The 19137-nt window shown below is 52.3% G+C and overlaps 1 protein-coding gene across 3 annotated transcripts in view; it reads right to left on the bottom strand.

The window, feature by feature from the left end:
• TAFA5 (TAFA chemokine like family member 5) overlaps positions 1 to 19137 on the bottom strand; it is a 225471-nt gene that overhangs the window by 87932 nt on the left and 118402 nt on the right. For all 3 annotated transcript variants that reach the window (XM_060188808.1, XM_060188807.1, XM_060188806.1), the window contains exon 2: positions 6582 to 6731. In XM_060188808.1, the coding sequence (XP_060044791.1) occupies positions 6582 to 6731 (150 nt within the window). The remainder of the gene's footprint in view (positions 1 to 6581; positions 6732 to 19137) is intronic.

Raw genomic sequence — 19137 nt, 5'->3', positions numbered from 1 at the left:
GGAGCACTACACTTGCTTCCTGATCTCGTATCCTGCGCTTGTGCTGAATGCGATCCTTGTACCCGGTCTCTCACCACTGGGTAGGATGCTGCCTGTTGGCGCTGCATAGATGTGTCCTTTATCACATTGGGGAGTGCTCTTCGTTAAGTAGTGTTTTGAGTGCTTTTTTGATGAGTAGGTGTGACACGTTGTTAAGTCTTCTGTGCAGCTACTGAGATGTCCAGACAACTTTGGTTCTTCATGAATATGTTACTGAGTTTCATATGAGTCATCTTACACCCTTGAGGTAAATCCAACCTAATGGTGATACAGGCTCCTTTGAACAGCTACTCAAAAAGCCTATAGTTTTCTTGCAATGCTTTCTCCGTGATTTTTGATTCTAGAGAGCTAGTCAAAAGGTAGTTCATCTTCTATCTTTTTTCTCTTGAAACATTTGAGAAAGATTAGTGTTGATCCTTTTGAAAATTTTGGCACAGACCAGTGGAATAAGTAAAGAGATGAATGACAACTACCAAATGACTTCACTCAGATGTGGAATCTAGAGAACTGATACACATGAACCTGAGAGAGAGAGAGAGAAAGAGAGAGAGAGAGAAGAGAGTGAGAGAAAGAGAGAGAAGAGAGAGAAAGAGAGAGAAGAGAGAGAAAGAGAGAGAGAGAAGAGAGTGAGAGAGAGAAAGAGAGAGAAAGAGTGAGAGAGAGAAGAGAGAGAGAAGAGAGTGAGAGAGAAAGAGAAGAGAGAGAAGAGAGTGAGAGAGAAAGAGAAGAGAGAGAAGAGAGTGAGAGAGAGAAGAGAAAGAGAAGAGAGTGAGAGAAAGAGAGAGAAGAGAGAGAAAAAGAGAGAAGAGAGTGAGAGAGAGAGAAGAGAGTGAGAGAGAAGAGAGAGAAGAGAGTGAGAGAGAGAAAGAGAAGACAGAGAAGAGAGTGAGAGAGAGAAGAGAGAAAGAGTGAGAGAGAGAAGAGAGAGAGAGAAAGAGATGAGAGAGAGAAGAGAGTGAGAGAGAAGAGAGAGAGAAGAGAGTGAGAGAGAGAAAGAGAAGACAGAGAAGAGAGTGAGAGAGAGAAGAGAGAAAGAGAGAGAAAGAGTGAGAGAGAGAGAAGAGAGAGAGAAGAAAGTGAGAGAAAGAGAAGAGAGAGAGAAGAGAGTGAGAGAGAGAGAGAGAAAGAGATGAGAGAGAGAAGAGAGAGAGAAAGAGAGAAGAGAGAGAGAGAAAGAGAGAGAGAGAGAGATTCCTAAGATGGTTATCTGTTACCTTTGGCAAGTGAGGTGGGGACACAGAGTCTTAGAGCATTTAGGATGTGGTGTGGAACTACCCTATAATATTACAATCTTGTAGCCCACTATTAATCAGAAATTTTAAAAAAACTTAAAACTTATTATCTTTATTTACTCAGTGGATAGAGACAGCCAGAAATCGAGAAGGAAGGGGGGAGAGGGGCAGAGAGACACCTGCTTCCACTTGCAAAGCTTTCCCCCCGAAGGTGGGGGCTAGGGGCTTGAACCTGGGTCCTTGTGCATTGTAATGTGTGCACTCAACCAGGTGTACAACCATCTGGCCCTTCCAATTTTTTTTTTTAATCTTACAAGCCTGTGGGTGGGGCGGTAGTTCAGCAGATAAAGCACTGGATTCTCAAGCATGAACTCCTGGTCTCAATCCCCAAGATCGCATATCTGGTTCTCTCTTATCTTAAACAGTTTCTCTCTCTCTCTCTTCTCAATAATCAATCAGTCAATCAATCTTCAAAACTTATAGTGCAAGTCAACAGCAAAGATATCTGCTCCTGAGCTTTTCTTGTGAAATTATTGGATTAATTTCTTGAGGTTGCTTGTTTAATAATTTCCATGTCTTCTAGAGTTACTTCAGGTGCTTCTAGGAAAGTGTCCATTTCTACTAAATCAATAAATATGTCCACAAGATTTCTTTTATCCCATTATATTTTTGTCAAGTGGGTAGTAAAAATAAAGTGAAAAACCTTTTGTTTCCTCCCGATTTAAACATTTGGCACCCCTTCCCCCTTATAATACTGTCAAGCTAGCTCACCTGGAAGGGTACCCGCTTTGCCATACTAGTGACTCAGGTTCAAGCTTGGGTCCCCCTGCCACTGACCTTGGACATCTGCAGGCAGGGAGGTCATGGTCAGGGGAGGAAGCTCTGCCTGGTGGAGAGCTTAGGGTCTTTCACCACATTTTCTCCCCGGCAGCAGCCAAAAAAGCTTCAGTGCTGAGTAACTAAGTGCTACCACAACTCTACCAGCGGGTTGCTGGGCTGGCGGCGGGTTCTCCCAGCAGACCCAATCTGGTCCCGTCTTCTTAGGCTGGACAACAAAAGCATGTACAGTCATGTGAATATCCCAGAATCTGGTCACCTACAAGACAAATGGACTCATGCACTAGCCAATAGGGAGAAAACTTGTGCCAAGCCATGTACACACAGACCCAGCAGGCCATGCATAAAGAGGGGGCTCTGACCTGCCCGAGGCCTCTCCAGAGTATACCAGTCCAGCCTGGACCAACCTCAGCAAGACTGCCTGGAGCCCGGATCCTGGTCTGCTCTCCCCTTGGCCCCCGGGGACACTGGCCCAGCCTCAGTGTCTGAGGCTCTCGCCTCTACTTTTGACCCACTTAGGAGGGTCCGTGTTGTTTCAGAAACAATCCTGCCTTATTCCACCTGCCTGTGCCCGGCCCCAGGCACTGAGTCACTTCTTTTCTGTGACTTCTCTCAAGAGAGTTCTGTGAGGACTCAGCTTAGAGGAGGGAGAGTTTCTGTTGAGAAAGGAAGATGCTGCTTCAGCGAGAAGGGGCGCTGGGTGTGGAGGACTCTCCCACAGACAGGGCAGTGGCCAGAAGGCAGTGTTGGCCCATCAAGACAGAGGCACCACGTGGCCTGAAGGGGCAGGGGCCAGCAGGAGGCGAGGCTGCACTGTTGTCCTTGTGTGTGGCAGCCAGGGCTTACTGCAAAGGCTCTTCTTCCTCCATATGCCAGGTGAAGAGCTTCTCAGAGGTGCCTGAGGTCACACAGTGCCGCTGCAGAGTCTGGGGGAGTCCTTCACCTCGAACAACTTCAAGCTCAGAGTTGAGGCCCGGAGCTCCCTTCTGGCCCCCAGCGTTGCTGGTGAGCTCCTCTCAGCCCCTCACCCCTGCTCAAAGTGTTCTCTCATGCATACAGCACTGCTGAGGCCCTGGGCAGGAAGAGATGGCCGGACTCTGGCTTTGCACAGTCCTCATCTTACAGTCTGTGTCCCAGCCCCACACAGCTGCCTGGTCTCGAAATCAGTACTTGAGGAGTCAGGATACCTTATGCAAATGCCACGTGAGTGGCTAAATGAGGGAGGAAGAATAGGCCAATTCAGAAATGGATATACTCGTGAATACATACACAGGTGTGTGCCAATCCTTCTAAATCCGTGTTTACCCAACATGGTGGGGTCGGCAGAACTCCCACCCCCCCTCATTTAAACACTGTGGCATCCAATTCCTGCCCAGCCCGACGTGGCATGGGTTTTCTCTTTAGCAGACACAATTCACACGCGAGGAAACTTATTATGCACACAGAGCAAGAAAATAGAGAGGCAAAAATTAAATTAGATGGCAGCCTGGAAAATGCCCACTGTGCAAAAACCGCAAGCTAACTCATTTGTTTGGCCTCCCTTGAAAATGGCCAGGTTTTAATTTGGGTCTCTGGGACCCGTCTCCGGAGCTGCCGAAAGGCTGGTGGGAGAGGGGTGGGGATGGGGCTTCGGATGAGCAGACCCATATTCAATTAGTAATCAATCCTGACCTGGCTGCCCTGGAGGCTGCAGAGCTAATGAGGAGGGGAAGGGATGTGGGGTGGGGTGGAGAGGGTGGGGGAGCTCTGGAGGAATCCATCACACCAGTTGGCGGGGTCACGCATCAGCCTGCTCCCATTCCAGGCTCCACCCGAGATTATGGAGTGTCTGGGGAATGAGTCCTGCCCCCATTCCTGTACTCCCCTTCCAGATGAATCAGGCCTGGCAGAATGGGGTTCCGGACTGTCAGAGAAGGCACACAGGTTTCATCAGACGTCTGGATGGGATGCCAACCATGGACATTCTCAGTCTGGGCAGGTAATGGCCCCTTAACATTGGCTCCGCCAGAACAAACACACCAACAGCCCTCACCCTTCTGTCGCTCCCAACTTAACTCCACATGGGCAAGTTAGCCTCCATTCCAGAGTTCCCTCCCTGACCAAGAGTCCTCCAGGGCCAGCAGTGAAAGGTGGTGGTGCACAGTCCTAGACTTTGGGGTCAGCGGTCCTCCAGGGTCCTTCTGGAAACCCCAATCCAACAGCTGAGGGCCCCAGTAAATTAGAGTGAGTGTAGGATCAGGGCACCCGTGGGCCAGGTACACTTCCTGGTCCCTGAGCGCCCGGGGCTCTCCCCAGCTGCCTCCTGGTCTCGCCCAGGCTCAGAGGGCTGGCTAGCTCTCTCTGCTGTGATGTGGGCGAACTCACCGTCCAGTCAGGTCCTCAGATCTAGAACATTCTCATCACAAGCTCACCAAGTGTCTGTCATGCTTTCATCAGTTGCCCATCCATCTGGGTGGCAGTCCCCTGATGAGATCTCCAAGATAACCAATGACCACAGACTCGGGGGTGGGGGCATAGATGGCTGCACTGGGTACAAGCTCTTGGCCCTGCTGCCATACTGGTGGTGACTTCACTCCCCGTGTAACCGCCCCACCACCAGCCAGTGGATTTACAGGCCCTTGTCTCCAGCGCCATTCCTTCTCAGGCAACCCTCAGAAAGCACGCCCACCAGCTCCCCTCACAGTCGCAGCAGAGGTGACAATCTGAACCAGGGAGACAAAGCCCCAGAGTGCCTAGAACACCATTCTGGTGACCCAGTGAGTCTCTACCACAGTGGGGTGGGGGTGGGGGCTGTCACATTGAGCAGCTGTGGCCATATCTCCTGAAGGCACCCCTACCCCCCATCTCCAGGGAACCAAGGACCCCGCACACCTTTGGGTGGGGCTGCTCACTGCAGGAAGCCTCTGTTGTCACAGAGGGCTGCCACTGCCCAGGTCCCCCAGAGGATCAGAGCATCTCAGCTGCTTTGTCACACCAGTGGTGGCTCCAATTCTTACCCTCTCAGTTCACACCTGCCCCAGAGCCCAGCCCACCAGTGGTGTGTGGGGTCCCCTCCCCTGCAGAACCCTAGTCTTGCCACACCTCAGCTGCTGTCTGAATTGGGGTGCAGGTCTCACGCTGTCCACCTCCTGGGATCAAGTTGCTCAAGCCTGGCTGGCATCAGGGGCTCACGGTCATCCTGATGGTCCCCGAACCAGTGTGGAGGCCACGATGCTGAGGTGCTCCTGAGTGGGAATTAGAGCCACCCCCAAGAGACCAGCCCAGAATGAGGAGCTGACAAAACTGGGGGCAAAATGGCCCTGCGATTCTGGGGTCTCAAGACAAAAAGCAAGATGTGGCTAGGGGTAAAGTGACTCTCACATCTCATTTCTGGGGGTGGATAAGTTGGGATGGAGACACCTCAGGGGCCTCTGCTGCCACCCAAATTCCGACACCTGACTAGCCGCCTTTCCTGCATGTTCCCCTACATACCCTCCCCCTCTGCACCCAGGCATAGAGAGAGCTTCTGAGTCTGTAAGGGAGGAGACTGATCTGGCGCCTCTGTCTGCCGCCCATCTCAGGATCTGTTTTGACAAACCTGCCCTGGCTATCTCAGAGATATGTATCTCTCTGTCTCTCTCTTCCTCTGTGTCTCAACCTCTGATACATTTTTCTTTTTTATTCTCTTTATTTATTTACTGGAGAGAGACAGCCAGAAGTTGAAAGGGAAGGGGATGACAGAGAGGAGAGAGACAGAAATACAACTGCAGCCCTACTTCACCACTCAAAAAGCTTTCCCCTTGCAGATGGGAACTGGGGATTCGAACCCGGGTCCTTGCTCACTGTAATGTGCCACCACACACCCTTACCCACATACTTTTACTTTAAAAAAAATATTTTATTTATTTATTTATGAGAAAGATAGGAGAAGACAGAACCAGACATCACTCTGGCACATATGGGATTGAACTCGGGACCTCACGCTTGAAAGTCCAAAGCTTTATCACTATGCCACCTCCCAGACCACCCCCATACTTTTTCTATCACTCCCCAAAGGGAGCGCTCCAAGGCAGGCCCCTGTTTATGTGCTCCTTCACCCCAGATGGGAGTTGACAGCAGACATCCATGTCCACAGGAAGCCACCACAGCCCATGGCCTGGACTCACCACTTGCCTGAGATGTCCAAGAGGCGACTCCTGCTGCCTCCACCTACTAAGGGCCCCAGGGCACCAACACCACCAGCTCCCAACAAGGAAGAGCAACAACAACTCCAGCCAGAGACACCCCCCACCCAATGCACTCAGAGCCCACAACACAGCTGGAGACCCCACCCCACAGCATCCAACACCAAGGCAAGGAGGCTGCTTAGAACAAACCACAGGGTGAGGGTGAGAGACCTCCCTGCCTCAGGCGACCCCAGAACAGAAGGCCTCTGCAGAATGTTGTGGGTGTGGGGATGGGTGGTCCCAGAGGACTCTGGGGCAGAGCTCCTACCGTCCACGCAGGCGGGCCGGGCCCTCGTGGTCCCTGCAATCTGCCCCTTCCTGCAGGCGCAGCGAGCCGTCTGCCGGGCGATTGTCCTCCTCGGCTGGCTGCTGTCCCGGTCCAGCGTCACGATCTCACAGGTGCCGGCGGCCAGCTGACCTGCAAGAGAGGTGGGCGGTGGCTGAGTGGCTGCCTGAGAGCTCGCAGCCCAGGTCCCGAAGCTCTGAAGCTGGACACCCACCCTGCCAGCCACGGGAGGGAGACTGTTTTCCCCGACAGGGACACCCAAGTTACCTGCCAGGGTGCTGACAGATGACCGTGGTATATATATATACACACTGGAATCCTACTCAGCTACTAAGAATAATGAATCCCCTCTTTTTTTCAATGTTTCATTTTATTTTATTTTAATTGTTTTATATATTTTCCCTTTTGTTGTCCTTGTTATTTTTTTAGTGTTGTAGTTATATTGTTGTTATTGATGTCATCATTGTTAGATAAGACAGAGAGACATGGAGAGAGGAGGGGAAGACAGAGAGGGAGAGAGAAAGATAGACACCTGCAGACCTGCTTCACTGCCTATGAAGAGACTCCCCTGCAGGTGGGGAGCCGGGGCTCGAACCAAGAACCTGATGCCGGTCCGTGCATTTCTATTTTACATTTCTAATTATCTTTATTTATTTATTGAATAGAGACAGCCAGAAATCAAGAGGGAAGGGGGTTACAGAGAGAGAGGGACAGAGGGACACCTGCAACACTGCTTCACCACTTGCAAAGCTTTCCCCCTGCAGGTGGAGACCGGGCTCGACCCCCCCCCCCCCCCCCGGTCCTTGTATTGTGACCTGTGCACTCAACCAGGTGCACCAACATCCTGCATTGGAGAATTCACCTTCTTCACCTCATCTTAGGCAAGCCTGAAGGAATCATGTTAAGTGAGAGAACCCAGAGGGAGGGATGAGTATGGGCTGACCTCATTCAGAGACAGGAGTCGAGAAACAACAAAAGAAGGGGAAACCAAAATGGAACTTGGACTGGAGTTGGCATATTGCAACAAAGTGAAGGACGGGTGAGGGGTGGGGAGAAGGTTTCAGACTCCGGTGCATAGTGTTGGGGGGGACCTAGGCTGGGAGCTGAAGCTTTTTGCCAAAAGCTGAGTTTTTTTTTTGGGGGGGGGCAAGTGATGGTGCTCCTGGTTGAGTGCACATGCTACAATGCACAAGGACACTGGTTCGAGCCCCGGATCCTTATCTGCAGGGGGAAAGCTTTGTGAGTGGTGAAACATCGTTGCAGGTGTCTGTCTTTCTCCCTATCACCCTTTTCCCCCTCGATTTCTGGCTGTCTCTATCCAATAAATAAAGACGAAATGTTTTTTTTAAAAAAAAAATTACACATGTACCAACTATTGTACTTGCTGTTTCCTGCAAGCCATTAATCCCCTGAATTAAAAAAAAAAAAAGAGCTGTCATGCTGAGCATACAGGTGACCTCCCATTCCTGCCTCTGTAGACAAGACATTCAGGGTGGCCCCATCCTTGAGGCGTGGATGTCGACGTGGGGGCTGGCAGCATGGAACACGGGAACCCCCTGCGTGGAGCACAACATGTGAGCCGCAGCTGAGTCCCAGTCTCCCACCCCTGACTGCAGATGACAACAGTGCCAGAGTCACAGGGAAGAAGTCCCCGTCCACCGTCCACATGGAGTCCGGAAGGGGTGATGGTGTCTGTCTCTCAGACCAGGTGCCCTAGGCTCCCTCCCCTCACGGGCTGGCACCCACGTCTCCACAGGCGGCACACGCATGCAGGCTCTGAGTGTGTAGCAGCGAGCTGCACGGGGGGCCACACTTCACACAGGTGCCTGCAGGAAGGGCCCAGGTGGGTCACGCCGCCAGGCATGGGTGGGCAAAACTGTGCTGGCACACACACGATGCTCAGACATGTCCATGTGGACGGGACGCTGATATGCTCACACACAAGGCCACAGGGGCCAGCAGGGAGCAGGGTTGGGTGGCCTCGGTCTGCTCTTGACCAGCAGAGAAGCAACACACTTCTTTTTTTACTTAAAGATTTATGTCTTTATTTATTAATGGGGAGGGGACGTAAGAAGCAGAGCAAGGCTCCGGCATGTGTGATGCCAGGGAAAGACGCAGAAACGTCGTGCCTGGGAGTCTGACACTAACCACTGCGCCACCTCTAGGGCCAAGTGACACACCTTGGAAAGAGATGACCTGGCCCATCCTCCAGTCCCTGTCACGAAGAGGGGCCAACAGGCTGGTGTCCTGCAGAGAGCCATGTTGTGTTATATAAGATGTCACTCTCACCACCAGAGACAAAGCCATTAGTCTGAACACCGATAATAAAAAAAGTATCAGCACTGGGTAGATGACACATAGAGAGAAGTCCCCCTCCTCACCTGCGCAGAGGACATGAGATCCCCCATTACCCATGGGCCTTCTCCTGCTGTCTCTTCACCAGCACCCCCCCCCCCACACACACACACACTCAGGCAACTCCCAGGATGCTTCAGACAAAGTCTTCTTTGATATTTTATTTTTCTTTTACTAGATAGAGACACAAAGAAATAGAGAGGGGAGGGGAAGATAGACAGGGAGAAGTAAGACAGGTGCCTGCAGACCTGCTTCACCACTCGTGAAGTTCCCCCCCCACCCCCCGTAGCTGGGGACCTGGGGTTTGAAACCAGATGCTTGTGCTTTGTAATGTGTGCATACTACCAGGTATGTCACCACCCAGCCTTGAGGCAGTCTTCTGTCACCTGTGTCAGCCTTCCGGTCACCTGTGTCCCTTGAAACTCCTCAGTCTAAACTCAGGCTGAGTCAAGGGGAGGCATAATATGGGTCACCAGTAGCCTTCACTGTCTGGAAGCCCCTGACCTTGGAGGCACCGAGTCTGCCTGACCAGGACTCACTGGAGCACATGCACTGGATCCTGGGAGCTGTGCGCAGTGTCCTTGACTGCACGGTCCAGAGCCCATGTTGAGTGTTGGGTAGGTCCTAGTGGAGGAAGACAGGGCTCAGAGCTCCCTATGCCTCCTCCTGATTAAGCAGCTTCCAGCAGCTGAGCTGCAGCCTGATCTCACTTGCTAATTACAGACTGGGAAGGCAACAAAAAATAAATAAACACACACACACACCAACAAGCAGATAAACCAAGACAGCTGAGGAGAGCAGTCTGAGATGGCCAAGCAGTACTTTCCTGGTAACAACAGTGACTAGAGAGGGTCCGGGGTGGCCACGGGGGACCGCAGCTGATCCACCTGAGAACAGCATAAAAGCTGCTGTGACTCGGGCTGGGCGACACTGATTTGCAGGAGGCGGCTGCGTGGGCTCCGTCCTGGCTGCTATTTTAAACTCTGCAGGTTGACGTGGGGCCACTCTGCGATTCCCAGCCCCTGGTGCTGCCCACCTTAACTCCAGATTCTGCCAGCTGAAGACAGTGTCTGGCACAGACCTTTCTCCCAGGAACCTACTACCTACTCAGGTTCCCAGGACAGCGGCCATCTGGGAAGACCCGCTCCCTCCACGCACACAGCCCCAGTCCACTAAGGGGGCTAGGGGAGCACTGTGAGAAGCGTCCAGGAAGCCCAGACCCTGGTACCTCTGAGTTCTGGTCACTAACCAATCAACCAACTACACAACACTCCTTCCATCTAAAGAACCCACCAAGCCTAGAACCTCTCCGCCTTCCCAGCGTGACATCCACAACCAGAGGTTTAACACCTGCCTGCCCCAAACTTAAAGATCCTGTCCAGCCTCTGAGCCCAGGTCCTGATCTGTAAGGGAGGACGGGCTGGGCCATATCAGGGGATGAGGGTCCCTGTGTCTCTCACCCATGTGACCCATAACCAGCAGCTGTCAACCTAGCACTGGAGTGACCCAGGTGCCATGGCTCTGAAGCTCACATCCTGCTCTTGTTCATGAGTGTCAGGCACTCTGTGCCTCTCCACGTGCACCCATGCTGGTGGGTCCAGAGCAGCTGCCCTGCACAGTGATGGGCCTGGGGGCTCTGCAGACAGGACCACAGATGGGGCCTGAGTTGGTGGCAGGGGCTGAGGACTGTACGCCCACCATGGAGGTAGGGGGTGGACCTCTCCCTCTCCCCAGTTCTCAACCTGGAGCTTCCAGTATCCGCCCCAGCCTAGCGTCTGTCATTCTCATTCCAGGAAGTTGCTGGCCATGCCAAGTAGGCCTGTTCTGGTGACTCCGTTACAGTGTGATGCCATCCACAAACAAGGCCACAGGCCTACAGGCAGGGTTAGACCCTGAAAGCACCATCCAACCTGGCAGAGAGGGGAGAACAGCCCGTGTGAGCGGACAAGCTCCTGCAGAACGGCACTGCACTCAGACGGGAGGCAGGCGTGGACCGCGGGCCGCCTCCTGGGCTGACCATACCTCCCCCTCTCACTTCCAGTGTGGATGAGAGGATGCAGGTGGAACATGCAGACACCAGCCCCTTTCTGTCTGTCTGTCCATCCATGCCAGCTTGCTCACACTGCCATGAACACCCCTTTAGCCAGAGTCTCCCTTTCTTGTTTCCGCCACCTTGCCCAATTCCTTGTTTGGGGCTGGCTTTCTGTGGATCCTGCCCCTTCTCCTCTTGCACTTCTATACCCACCTCACCCAGAGCTGTGACGGTTGGGGGGGCGTGGCTTAACCTGGTGCAGGGGGTCCTCACTCCTGGGTGAGCTCACAGATACTCAGTCCAAGCACCAGGTGGTGGCACACCTGGTTAAGTGCTCATATCACAGAGTTCAAGGATCCAGGTTCAAGCCCCTGTTACCCACCTGCAGGAGGAAAGCTTCATGAGTAAAGCAGGGCTTCCAGGCTTCCATTGTCTCTCTGTCTCTTCCCCTCTCTATTTCCCCTCCTCTCTCAATTTTTCTCAGTCTTTATCCAATAGTAGACAAATAAAAAATGTTAAAGAAAAAAAAAACAGTCCATGGCTGGGTTCTAGCACTCTCTTGCTGCCCACAGATTGGACACCACCCCATCCCCCAATAACAACATCCGCAAAGCAGATGACGATAACCTAGAAATACAAGGGAGCAGGCCTGGGACTCCTGAAGGCAGCTGGCTAAGCTGAAGGTCAAAGAGGAGGGTGTGAAGTAGACAGATCACCTAGCCCAGTGCTGGGAAATTGTGCCGATGCAGTCACATCTGCTGTGTTGTCCCCTCAGGCTACTGCTAGTTCCTGCGAGAGTTGGGACATTCTCGGAGTGCCTGTTCAGCCATGTTGTACCCTCAGGGCATTGTCTATATCCCCGCGATATTTGGAGTGCTTTGGTCACTCCTCCCCCCTCCCATTCTCACGAGAGTTATCATCCTATCCTGGAGTGCTATGGTTACTCCTCCCCCTTCCCATTCTCGAGAAAGCTACTCCTATAAAAGCCCTTCTTCTTCCGCAGCACCTCACTCTCTTGCCAGCGCTTCACCTCGGTGTTCAGACGCAGGAAAGGTTACTGCGTGAGGCGGCCATTTTCGCTACCTCCACGTGGCCCAACCTGCCTCTCTAGCACCCAACTCTGAGGTGCCAGCGCAAATAAAGATTTGTGTTTCCTCTTCGCTCCGGACCCCCTCTCTCTCTTCTCCGCGGCCCATGCACAACAACAGCCCAGTCTCCACTGGATGGCCTGTGACTGGCCGTACCTTGGATGGAGCTTTAAAGGAATTGTGTTCAATGAGATCAGCCAGAAAGAGAAGAGTGAATATGGGATGATCCCATTCACAGACAGTGATTGAAAATTAAGAACAGAAGGGAAAACACATGACATATCTTGGGCTGGAGTTGGTGTACTTCACCAAAGTAAACAACTCGGGTGCGGGGTGGGGGTGGGGTTTTCAGGGCCTGGAACATGATGGCAAAGAAACATCTACAGGGGGATTGAATTGTTATGTGGGAAACCAAGCAATGTTACACATGTACAAACTACTGTATTTGACTGTTGACTGTAAACCATAAAGAAAAAATAATAGCATATGAGCAGACAGCCCCCACACGGGGGCCTAGCGAAACCAAAGGCATCCTGAAGAAGCAGGTATCTCCACAGAGTGGTGGTGGGCTGTTGTTGTTGTTTTTATTATTGTTATTTATGACCATCAGGGTTATCATTAGGGTTCAGTGCCTACACAACAAAACCACTACTTCTGGTGGCCATCCCCAAACCTTTCCCCCCCATTTTCTTTCTTTATTTGATGGGACAGACTGGGATTAAGAGGGAAGGGGGAGAATGACAGGGAGACACCTGGAGTACTCCCTTCACCGTTCTCCAAGCTTCCTCCCTGCAGGTGGGATGTGGGGGCTCTGAACCACCCTAGATGCATCTGACCCCCAGTGGTAGTGGCAGGTACTTACACCCCACCCAGACATGCCTAGCAGTACATAGAGGTGGACATGCTCAGTGACCGGGGCTGAGTGTGTGCAGAAGAGCTCCACGTGCAGAAGAGCACTGGTCCAAGGTCTTAGAGAAGGGTTGGTTACATTCTCATTATCGTGTTTTTAAAAAGTTCATGTACTTCAATTCTCTCTTTCTTTTTTAAAATAATTTTATTTATTTATATATTCCCTTTCATTGCCCTTGTTGTAGTTATTATTGTTGTCATCATAGCTGGATAAGACAGAGAAAAATAGAGAAAGGAGGGGAAGACAGAGAGGGAGAGAGAAAGACACCTACAGACCTGGTTCACCACTTGTGAAGTGACTCCCCTGCAGGTGGGGAGCCAGGGATTTGAACTGGGATCCTTACGCCGGTTCTTGTACTTTGTGCCACTTGGCTTAACCTGCTGCATCAGTGCCCGACTCCCCACTTTCTTACTTTCTCTCTCTCTTTCTTTCATTCTTTCTCTCTCTCTCTCTTTTTTTTTTTTCCTCCAGAGATTCAGTGTCTGCACTATGAATCCACTGGTCCTGGCAGTCATTTTTTTCCTTCCTTCCTTCCTTCCTTCCTTCCTTCCTTCCTTCCTTCCTTCCTTCCTTCCTTCCTTTTTAAAGGGTAGGGCAGAGAGAAATTGAGAGGGGAGGATTAGATAGAGAGAGAGAAACATATAACTTTCTTACTGCCTTTCTCTAGCCCATCACTGTCTGCCCTTCCTGCTTCTGCTTCACCTGTCACCTTTTGGCTGTTCAAGCTCACTCTCTACAGAGAAGCAAAGTTCCAGTGGCTGTCCTCCCCCATCAAGATACACGTGCTGCATTTCTTCCCCTGGTCGTTGGCATTGGACTGACCCTTCTATCGGACTTACTGATACACCTCTGGACACTCCCCTTTAGACTGCTGGACTTCTTGAGGACTGACTGTAGCAGTCCATGGACCTTGCATCCAGCTGTCCTGGGACTTTGTAACACCAGATCACCCCTCTCGCCCCTCAGCCTATCAGGCCCCCACTCCTCTGACTATCAGGCAGTGCCCCCTTTCTGCCCATCAGGCAGCTCCCCTCCGCCTACCAGGCCTCTCTTCAGTCTCACACTGTCCCTTGCTACTCTTACTTATCGCTCCCTGTCTTATTCCAGATCTTTTAAAAACACCTGCACAATATCATTTAGATTTCTGCCCCACAGGTTTCTGTTCACCCCTACACTACTATTCCTCTGTCAGAGATGGAGTCTTTTACAGACATTGACCTATATAAATATGGCCATTGGAAAGAGGGAGATGTCAGGAAATTGTGAGGATGTGGTTGAGCTTGGCAGGGCTTGAACCTGAGGAGTGTGTCAATCCTGTTAGTCTCTCTCTCTACCGAGCGGGGAGGGACAGTAGTAACCCCAAAGGTGTGCCTCATCCTAGCAGACTCCCTGCCTCACAAAGCACCCCGCATTCCTGATACTATGGCCATTAGATAAAAAGAAAGGGGGAGATGTCGGGCCTTAAAGCCAGTCCCCCTGCTCTGCTTACATAATCATGTTTTGCCTGAAAGACCCCCACCACGTTATCCCTTCATGGTATTGCTAATTCAGTTAAAACCATCCCAACAGTTGCTAAGGACACTTTCACCTTCCCAGCATGCCTTTTGCCTCTCTCCACCCCCTTTCCTAGCCATTTCCAACTTCCCACTTCCGGTTTTTACCCTATAAAACCAGCTGCTATTCCAATTTCACCCCCTTTCTCTTCCACGTCCTGACCTGGAGAGGACCTGGAAAAGGGCTGGTGGGCATAGTGGGAGGCGGCATTTTGCTGGCTCCACGTGGCCTAAATCGCTGTCCTCATACCCAATTCTGGGGCGTCTGCGTGAATAAAGATTTGCGTTCCTGCTCCCTCACAAGTTCCTGGTCTCTTCTCTCTCCCCCATGACACAACCCAACACACCCAGTCCCCTATTAAATCAAGTAAAATAAAATTATTCTATTAAGATACAGAAGAGGAGGCAGATGGTGGCATACATGGTAGAGTGCACATGTTGCCATGAGCTTTGGACCCAGATTCAAGCCCCTGGTCTCCCACCTATGGGATGGGGCAGGGGGGATTCTTGAATGATGAAACTGTGTTGCAACTGTCACTCTCTCTCCATCTCCATTCACTCTCCATTCTTGATTCCTGTCTCTATCCAATAAATAAAGAATAAAATACAAAAGAAAATACCCAGCTAGGACTCCAAGTCCAGTGAGAGGCAGTGCTAGGAGCAGAACCTTAAGCCCTAGACAGCACCTGTCACAGTGTGAGAACCCACAGTCTAAGCCCTCACCTCCACACCATGACCACAAAGTAGTGGCTGCTATTTAGTCTCTCGCTGATTGTCCAGACATTTAGTGTGAGGATTAAGATAGGGGGATTACAGCCTCAGCACCTGGACCACATGGAACTGACTTTGCAGCTCAGCCCTGGCAGCCAAATCTATATCAATGCGACTTCAAGGGAGTCGGCTGAATACAGGAGGCAGATCACCTAGCCCAGTCTCCACGGAAAGGCCTGTGACTGGCCAGGGATTATCTGCACCACTGTGTGATAGAGAGGGAGTGCAATGGGGGGGTGTGCACAGGGGATGCCCCCCATCATGGCCTGGTGCATGTGGTCTGCCTGGGCCACTCTCCAGCTCTGGTGTGGAGGGGACAGCTGGCCCTGAGATCTCAGGCTGGAGGACAAGGACTGGGTATTAGGACTCCAGGCCCAGCCTCTCACAGCTGGCCCTGGAGTGTGGATGTCCACACCAGGAAGGATATTCCAGGGGTCAGTGGTCAGATTTCTGATGAGGCTGAGGGTTGTATCATGTGTTTGGTAAGGGACAGTGTAGCAGTGGCCACAGTCATCCTGGAACTGAGACACCAGTGGACAGCGTGTGGCAGGGCTGTGACACTCTAGAGGCCAAGAAGCAGACCGGGGTCTCTCTGCCATGGCCACATTCAGAGAGGTGGGACTGGAGGGGAAGTCTGCGCAAAGATGGAGGGCAGCAGAGTCACAGCAGAGCAGGTGTAGTCTCCTTAGCCACGATCGGGCAGGCAGGGTGCCATTTTGGGAGTTAAGCCAGCAGACCAAGAGGAGGGAAGAAGGAGGGAGAGGCCTCAAAGATTAGGAGGGCCATGCCATGCCCTGCTAAAGGGCTATGGGTGAAGACCGAGGACAGGATTGTCACCTTTGCTAGAACCCAGGGTTTTGCAGGATCTGGGAGCACAGTGGTCAAGAGGGCTCCGTCTCCAGAAGCAGAACCAGTTTTTTGGATATGGGGCCAGAAACAATCCCCTTGCTCTCCCACCTCATGCATGCAACCCCCTGTATCTGCAATGTCAACTAGACCCAAAGGATCCCCTTGGCCTCTAGTGAAGCAGCTCAAGTCGCAGCCATGCAGAGAGAACAGGTGTCCCCCAAGTGAGGGCCTCTCCTGGATTGTGCAGGCCACCCCGCTGCTGAGTTTCCATCCTGCATCAGTCAGTGTCCCCACTTGAGGGACACACACACACACACACACAGCTGTGCACTCCTTCCCCTGGGCTCTAACAGAAGTTCCTGGTGAGCATATAATTCAGACACACTGCACAGCACTCACCTTACCCCACCTGGCCCTGCTGCCTCCCCCCCCCCCCGCCCACTGCAGGTGCTGGGACTGAGCCCCCAGTGACTGAGGAGCCCAGGCCTGGCCCCTAACCCCTGCTGCCAAGCCGGTGCTTTACAGGAGACAGAAGAGGAGACACTGGCTTTATGGGTCTCCTTGAGCAGCAGGCGCTGCGCAGAGCCGCTGTTCCCAGGGCCCCACCACTGTCCAGCTGGCGCCCAGTCAATTATCCCGTTAATGTTCCTATTAATGAGACGCTTCGGCCTGGCAGCCACACCGCCCTGGGGCCCGTCGAGAGCTGGGCTGGAAGGCTGCTGGCACAACATCGTAAACATGGGGTGATTACGTGCACTTTATGACTTCGTAAAGGTCAATAAAAGGCACGCGGGCATCGCTCCTCTGAACAGAGCATTGCATAGCAGCTGGGACGGCGGGATGGGCTGGAGACTGCGGTAGCCGTGTCCTGACACCCCTGGGGGGAAGCCTCTGCTTAGGGACAAGGCCAGCAGGTCCCTGCATGGTCCTACTTTTCCTAGATCTTGCCCAGTTCCAGATAGTGCACCCTGAGCTGGCCAGGGCCTGAGCACAGCTCTGGGCAAGGAAGGGACAACACCCCCCACACATCACACATCACACTACAAAGAGCCAGAGCCAGGGACCAGGCAGGCATGTGCCAGGCTGAGCTCACATATTACCATGTGCAAGGATCTGGGTTTGAGCCCCTGACCCCCACCTGCAGGGAGCAAGCTTCAGAAACAGTGAAGCAAGTCTGTACATCTCTCCCTCTCTCTCATCTATCTGCCCCTTCTCTCAATTTCTCTCTGTCCTATCAAATAAAATATAAATTTAAAAAAATGGCTTCCAACAGCAGTAGACCCAAGCTGTAGAGATAACTCTGGTGGTAATTAATGATGATGATGATGATGATAATGATGACGATGATGTTAGCACCACCTGTAAGATGAGTCCATTACAGAATCTGGGCTTTGCAGTCAGCAGTCCAAGGGAGTCTCTTCTCTGACCTTCAGAGCCAAGCTGATCCCCCTTTGTGTCTGCATACCAGCTCAGGGGTTGGTGGGGAGGGAGTGGCCCATAGATGGGGAGGGAGAAGGACCCTGGAACCTTCCTGCTTCTGGGAATGGGTTCACAATGGGGGTGGGGTGCCAGTGATGACTGAGCAGGTGGGCAAGACAGTTAAGCCCAACGAAGAGGCTGAGGTGGGGATCTGCATTGCAGGGGCACTTATGCACACAGGATTTGTGCACACACTGTCAGACCACACCGTGTGTGTGTGTGTGTGTGTGTGTGTGTGTGTACACACAGACTCACAGAAACACAGAAGTATGCACAGGCATGTATAGAAGCATCCGTGACATGCCGGCGTGTACACACAGGGGCTGGGGCACCAGTGTGAGGTTTCCTTGTCTCTTCTACTCTGACCAATACCTTTGCCTGTATCTAAGCATGGCAGGTATGCTTCCTCCCCCCCTAGCTCTGCAAGCCAGTGGTCATTCATTCACACACATATTCATTCATTCATTCACTCACTCACTCACATGCACTGAAAAGGAGCTCTATGCTCCTGGGGAAAGCATAGAGTCACTAAATGCAGAAGTAACAGGCAGAGAGGGCATGACCTCTGGAGTGCTACGCACACCGGGCACCCTGCCATCCCAGCTTCACTGTGGCCTCCCTCTGCATGGCCATCCCAGGCTTCATGGAAAGCCTGTCCTACCTGGCTCCTGGCCAGCATGTGGTCTTCCTCTCACCTGGCCCTGAGCATTTCCTGGCCCTCCTGGGAGTCAACTGCCCTGTACACCTGGGTCAGCTCACACTCCTTCATCTGCCCTCAGTGCTTCCAGGGCCCTCTGAGACCTGGGAACCCACAGGTTCACCACCTAGAGCAGGCTGGCAGCAAAGTCCTTCTTCCTCTCCAGACCCCAGAGGAGGCCCCTCAGTCCACTCAGATCTTGAAGGAGGATTGCCATAGGGGGTGCTCAGCGGCTGGGCATCTGACCTGATGGAGGATCCCCCACCCATGGGTCTAATGAATGGGTGCTCTTAGTCCTGTAGTCCCGTGGCAAGCACAGTGTGTGAAACATTCACCCCAAACAGCCTTGGAGGTGCTGGCGGCAGCAGCGCTACTGTGAAGTCGGGGAGTGGGGGAGGCATGGCTCTGTAAGCAAGAGGCTCAAAAAGGGAGCCAGGTGGTGGTGCACCTGGTTAAGCACACACGTTCACAATGTGCAAGGGCCCAGGTTCAAGGCCCTGGTCCCCATCTTCACAGGTAGTGAAGCAGGTGTGCAGGTGTTTCTGTATCTTTCCACTCTATTTCTTCTTCTCCTCTCAATTTCTCTCTGTCTCTATCCAATAATAAAATAAATGGGAAAAAAATTAAAAAAGAAACTCAAGAGACTGGCCAGAACGGCAGGTCTCCATAGCAGCAGACAGCAGGGTGGTGGGGATGGCTCAGTGTGTGTGTGTGTGTGTGTGTGTGTGTGTGTGTGTGTGTCACACAGCAGTGCCCTCTGCCTCCAGGGAGGCTGCCATCCACACAAGTTGGGACACCTCAGTT

Source organism: Erinaceus europaeus, chromosome 4 (genome assembly GCF_950295315.1).
Source record: "Erinaceus europaeus chromosome 4, mEriEur2.1, whole genome shotgun sequence".
NCBI classification, from domain to species: Eukaryota; Metazoa; Chordata; class Mammalia; order Eulipotyphla; family Erinaceidae; genus Erinaceus; species Erinaceus europaeus.
The sequence above is the reverse complement of the archived record's forward strand: the minus strand, read 5'-3'. Positions and strand labels throughout refer to the sequence as shown.